This window comes from Urocampus carinirostris, chromosome 3 (genome assembly GCF_059441175.1).
Source record: "Urocampus carinirostris isolate Australia breed hairy pipefish chromosome 3, RoL_Ucar_1.0, whole genome shotgun sequence".
Lineage (NCBI taxonomy): Eukaryota > Metazoa > Chordata > Actinopteri > Syngnathiformes > Syngnathidae > Urocampus > Urocampus carinirostris.
Window position 1 is genome coordinate 43,437,499 of NC_142351.1, and position 5,642 is coordinate 43,443,140.

At 39.6% G+C, this 5,642-nt stretch overlaps 1 protein-coding gene across 1 annotated transcript; it reads right to left on the reverse strand.

The window, feature by feature from the left end:
* Positions 1 to 460: 460 nt before the first annotated feature.
* On the reverse strand, positions 461 to 5,441 carry LOC148369784 (keratin, type I cytoskeletal 18-like). The gene is made up of 7 exons (XM_088329830.1): positions 5,025 to 5,441; positions 3,191 to 3,273; positions 2,950 to 3,106; positions 2,681 to 2,845; positions 1,805 to 1,930; positions 1,481 to 1,704; positions 461 to 610 (listed from the first exon to the last, which is right to left on the reverse strand). Exons 1-7 carry the CDS (start codon positions 5,439 to 5,441, stop codon positions 487 to 489), a joined length of 1,296 nt encoding a protein of 431 aa, XP_088185956.1. The 3' UTR covers positions 461 to 486.
* Between the last annotated feature and the right edge of the window lie 201 nt (positions 5,442 to 5,642).

Genomic DNA, 5,642 nt, shown 5'->3' on the forward strand with positions numbered 1-5,642 from the left:
CAGCCTGCAAAAGTTTGTGAACCATTGGTCTAGTGTTTTGCCGGCCGCCTCCATGGGGAGTACTGTTAACTATGGTTTACTGCCGTCCGTCATAGCGTTGTCATGTGGTTATGTCACATGTGTGCAAATGGTCATTCCTAGTTAGCTAATCGATAGGATCCGCCGCGACCCGGGTTAGATTTCCGTTGCGTCCAATGTCATGCAATTATAAAATACAACTATCCAGGTGCCTAGCAGCCTGGTGTTTGGTTTTCGTATTTGACTCTACCATTGCCTTGCTCTCTAAACCCTGTTGGCACCATTGTTATTCCAATGTTTTTAGCGATTCCAATTTTGTTTACATATAAGGTGCACCGGATTTTAAGGACAAAGTTCTGTCCAATTTGGGGTTTTGCTCCTTTTACTCCAAAAGAATAAAAAAGAACAACAAAAATAAATCACACAGAGCCATGTTTGTACATATGGTTCAGGGTATATTTTGGTTTATTATTTCACTTCCACGCCGGACTTGACGTCTTTACTCTCTGAAACTACTTTGCCATTTACCAGAGTTTGAGTGACCGTCACCACTTTGGTCTCAACCGTCTTCTTATTGAGGGCGTCCTCAAGCCTGAAAGAATGGACAAGATCTGAGTCAGTGAATTAGTTGCAATTACTAATTACTCCATTTAAAAAGGGTTATCCCAGCTTACTGGCACCCAAATGTGGCGCGTTACTCTGAAAGTAACTGTCTCGTTAAAAATTACTGTATACTGTATACACGCATTGAAGCTGACATCCTGAAATTGCTGTAAAATAGCCACCCAATAAAGGAAATAGAAGTAAAGCAACCTTTGGAAGTAAAGCCTTCATATTTATTTGGACGAATTGTGCAGTTTTGAGAGCTTGTAAACAAACACTGAGTCAAGACACTACATATCCACATCCATATTGGCTTCTGTCTACTCGAAGATTACTTCTTCATTTCTAAGTTCTACCCAAGACATTTTCTTTTTTCTCCGGGCATGGATTATTAAAAGTAAGATTAAGCAAATAAAAAGACCAAAATCCAGCACACTTACTGTAAATTCTGTGCTCACGTATGCCCCTTTCATTAACTAGGTTTGTTGTCCCTGTATAAGCCACAACCCCATCCTAAGCGTTTCTTACCATTTGCTTCTGGAGACACACAACCAAATATGCTCATATAAACTGACCCCCGATTTCAGTATTTTGTTTTATAGTTGTAAATATGGTTTGGATGTGAGTGTAGGTTTGGAAGAGTATCTTCATGGTGAGAAATTCAGTGTGTTGGTGTTCAGTGCTTGAGACAGCGGCACCGTGACTGTAATCACATGAACTTTTAAGGCATATATGACTCATGTGTTGCTACACAGCGTGCGAAGGCGTGACTGCTTGCGATAAGAGGACGTTGTCACTAATAATAAAACGTTTGTAAGGCGTTAGTCCCGACTGTGCTCATCACACCATGTTAACTCACTTCATGTCCTTGCCGCCGTCAAGTAGCCTCCTGTACTCTATAATCTCTGCCTCTAGTTTGATTTTGATGTTGAGGAGACGTTCGTAATCACTTCTGTCTTTTTGGATGTCAGCGCGGATCCGAGTTAGCTCTTCCTGCCGGCTCAAAAGGATCCGGTTGAGTTCTTTCATTTCCATGCTGTTGCGCATTTCGATTTCCTGGACAGTCCTCTTCAAACTTTCGAGCTGGTTAAAATATGTTGAATTATTTCGTTGTTCGATTTTTTTTTGGTATTAATTAGATTTATTCATTATATCATTTATCAAAATGAAGAAGAAAAATTACCAGGCTGAGAGCTGACTGCAGATCAATTTCCGTTGTGTGGAAAGTCTTCCTGCTCTCAGTTAGTTCTGTTGCAGCTTGCTTCAGGCCTGAAGTATTCTCAGTCACTTTGGCCTGCACACTTACGATCTACAGTATGCATAAAAATGAAACACAGAGTTTGTAACAATGGCACTTAGAAAAAATGTCTTGCCAGATTAGGTCTTTAAAATATCAGATACAGACTTGAGTTGATCCGCTAGGTTGCGGTTAACTTTCTTGCCTGGGGTATTCTTATATAAAAGCAATCTTGCACACAATATCCATTTTTAACCAGTTAAGACCATCGAGTCTCACAAAGGCAAATAAAGAGGCCAAGATTGGTCTTTGCTAGCATTGCTGGGCTTTGCATTGCCGGGCATTCTACTTGGGTGAGGTTGTTGGGGCCTCTTTTTGTCTAAAAAACACCAGGGAGCCACTAGGGAGTGCCAACGAGTCGCATGGCGGTATGCAGCACCAGAGACACTTGTACATGAAAGCAGATGTTTGATTATGTTTGTATTTACTGGGGGTGTCTTGACATTAAACCTAGCTAATTTAGATTTTAGATAATTTATTTAAGATTTAGGCAGACAGACAGAGAGACGGACAGAGAGACGGACGGACGGACGGACGGAGAGACAGACAGACAGACGGACGGACGGACGAAGAGACGGACGGAGAGACAGACAGACAGACAGACAGACACAGACAGACAGACAGACAGACAGATAGATGGTTAGACAGACTTACATTAAATTAGATTAGAAGTTTGGATTAAATATAGCGAGCGTTCAAAATAAAAGAACCGGGCTGGGATTTATGCAAACCTTACAGTGTGAAACAATTTCATAGGAATACCTGAGACTCATGCCACGTTTTGACCTCCTGCGCATTTTTCAGTATGATTTTCTCGTATTTTTCCCTCATCTCCTCCATGACCCTGGCGATATCCTGGCCTTTGGGGGCATCGACGTCCACATGGACTCCGACTTGACTGATCTTGGCACGCAATTCTGCAACATCCTGTCAAAAGGGAAATAAACAGGGAGCAATTTCCCGAGGAAAGCCCATCCTGTGTCGTGAGTTAAACAAACACATGTTTCATTTGGGGGTAAATGCTCACTCACAACATCATGGTTCTTCTTAAGAGTGATTTTTTCTTCTTTCAATGATTCAATGTCACTCTCCAAGTGCAGGCGGATCACATTTGTGTCATCTAGGATCTTTCGGAGTCTCGCTACATCACCCTCCACTGTCTGACGCATGCACAGCTCATACTCCATCCTGAAGAGACATAAGGCGGGAACGGATGTTTTAGCTTCATATCTATAAATAGGAACCCAAAGACCACTAAGCAGAAGCACTCACTTAATCCTAAAATCATCTGAGGCCAGGCGGGCGTTGTCAAGGGAAATAGCAATTTGCATGTTGCCCTTAATCTTGTCGAGAATCTGAAAAAAAAGTGTGTGTTCTTTTATCATTGAATGTAGGAGTTCTGACATTTATGGTAAGACGACAATTTTTATTCTATTTGTAAATCAAACACAAAAAATGTGGGATAATGCATGTTGTTCAACTTTACATAAATAACTTGAACATCAGAAATGACAAAGTTAAATAAAGATTATTATTCATTAATAAAGAAGTAACTTGATGTAACAATAACAGTGCAATGCAATACCTGTATTACAATATCAAAAACATTCGCAGGTTAGTGTGGTTAAAATAACTCATAACTCATTCTCATTATTATTATCATTATCATTATAAGAATAACAATTACTGTATCATCATTATTATTAATGTTGTTTAAGTTGTTGTCTAATTTAATATGTACAGGTTTAGTCTGGTGGTAAATGTATTTATAATTTTTTTAGGAAAGTTTTAGCCAGTGCGGCAGTTATGACTTCCAAAATCAGCAATATTGGTCATTGAATTTAAATATATTCTCTCTTATGTGTGTGTTAACAATGCCCAACTGAGTTCAAAGATCTCTTATTCTTTATTTTCCACTGTGCCTACCTGCTTCTATCTTACTTTTATCAGAGCTGTTTGGGATTAAAAACTTTTGGTTTGCGGAATGGGGTCTTGGGGGAGTGCTGGAGAGTGACATCACTAATACAACAGCAGTTTTTTTTCTATATCTATTTTTCAGTGTAGCATGAAAAGGCCTGCTTCCAGTAGAGTCCAAACCCCAACCTTGACCCTCAAAAAGTTTAAAAAAAAAAATTAAGTGTATTTGAGACAACTAAGAAATGCACTCACTGGTAAAAACATAATGAATAAGCAACTGACTTTGTGCCAAGAGATGGCAGCAGAGAGTAACAGAGTTCTAAATTCAATACAGCTCCATTAAGTTTTAAGATTTGCCTTAAAAATTATATACCCACATCAGTCAAACACAGCGTTATGATCTGCAGTATACAGACAACCATAATTCATTTTTCTAACATCAGAGATCTAAGTCACATGACATGGCCTTTGTCAAATATTCTATTGTATATCGTATGCGTTGTAAAATCAAATGAAAGGATTGTGCAGTTCAAAGCAGATGTAGCATTATTTTCACCTTTTTTTCAAAAACAAAATGACCATCAAAACCAAAACAACTTCTAGTACCTTATTTCCTCTCATATAAGCCTACATTGCATGGAAGTGACCCCTTAAGACTGCTATAGATTAGACACATACGAAAAGAATTTCATACTCAAAATATAAATAAAATCTATACTTAAACATCAATACTATTTAATTAAGTTGATAGTAAAGCTTTATATACTGGTAAAAGGTAAAAATATATATATATATATTTTGACCAATTACTCTACCTACAAGCAGCGCTTAAAGGAGGACATTCGTTCACCATTTTTGTATTTCGCAATCATTACCTTTTTCGACTCCATTGTTACCGTTGTTTACTTTTCTTACTCCTTATCACTAACATTCTTGGGACCTAGTATTGTGGGCAGGAAATGGGAATAAAACAAACAAAATCACGATAAAATGCGATGTGGTGCTTCTCAAAAACATTTGAGACAGCACTGATTGACAGAACAGGAAGAGTTCGAGAAAGGAATAATTGCCATCTACTGTTAAGGATTATTAGCGTTATTTTGCCAAGACAAAGGCCTGCCACCCACTAAAAACGGGTCTGTAACTCATTTGATGCAAAATACACCTTAAGGAATTAAAGCTGTCTTACCTTGGCTCTCAGATCTGCAATGATAGCATTATATTTGCTGTAATCCTTTCCATCGAGGGGCCCCTTCTTCTCAATCGCCTCTCTGATTTTGATCTCCAGCTTGCTGTTAGCCTTCTCCAGAGTCCTCACAGTTTCCATGTAGCTGGCCAGGCGGTCGTTCAGTTGCTGCAGAGCAAACTTCTCATTCCCAATAGCTAGGGTCCCAGGAATGAACCCTGCGGACTCGTAATCGTACCCACTGCTATACCTGTTTCCAACTTGGGACTTAGTTGTGGATGTGGAGATCTGAATTCTACTGCCACCTGCCCCGCCATACACTGTAGGAGCGTATGTACGAGAGGCATTCTGTTTTACTACAAGGTGCCCACCTGTCTTGAGCGCAAGTGCGGGGCTCTGTTTCACATTGAGGTGCTCCATAACCAATTGTTGACTGAGCAGAAGTGTTTGGGGCAGATGTGTTTGGCAGCAGAGAGTACATTCGTGGGACAATACTGGAGTTTTATATAGGAGTGTGCAGGGCTTTATGACTCCTGACACTCCTCTCATATCTAAATTGTGTTTTCACCTTTAAACGTTTTGTGAAGACTTTGTCCAAGCACGAACCACAATCACGCAGAC

What these genes read in the sequence shown, in the direction of transcription:
- LOC148369784 (XM_088329830.1), bottom strand. Translation starts at nt 5,441, where the DNA reads ATGGAGCACCTCAATGTGAAACAGAGCCCCGCACTTGCGCTCAAGACA. An exon ending in TTAAGAAGAACCATGATGTT is followed by an intron (nt 2,846 to 2,949) that starts GTGAGTGAGCAT and finishes CCCTTTTGACAG; the next exon opens with GATGTTGCAGAATTGCGTGC. An exon ending in AAACGTGGCATGAGTCTCAG is followed by an intron (nt 1,931 to 2,680) that starts GTATTCCTATGA and finishes TGCATACTGTAG; the next exon opens with ATCGTAAGTGTGCAGGCCAA.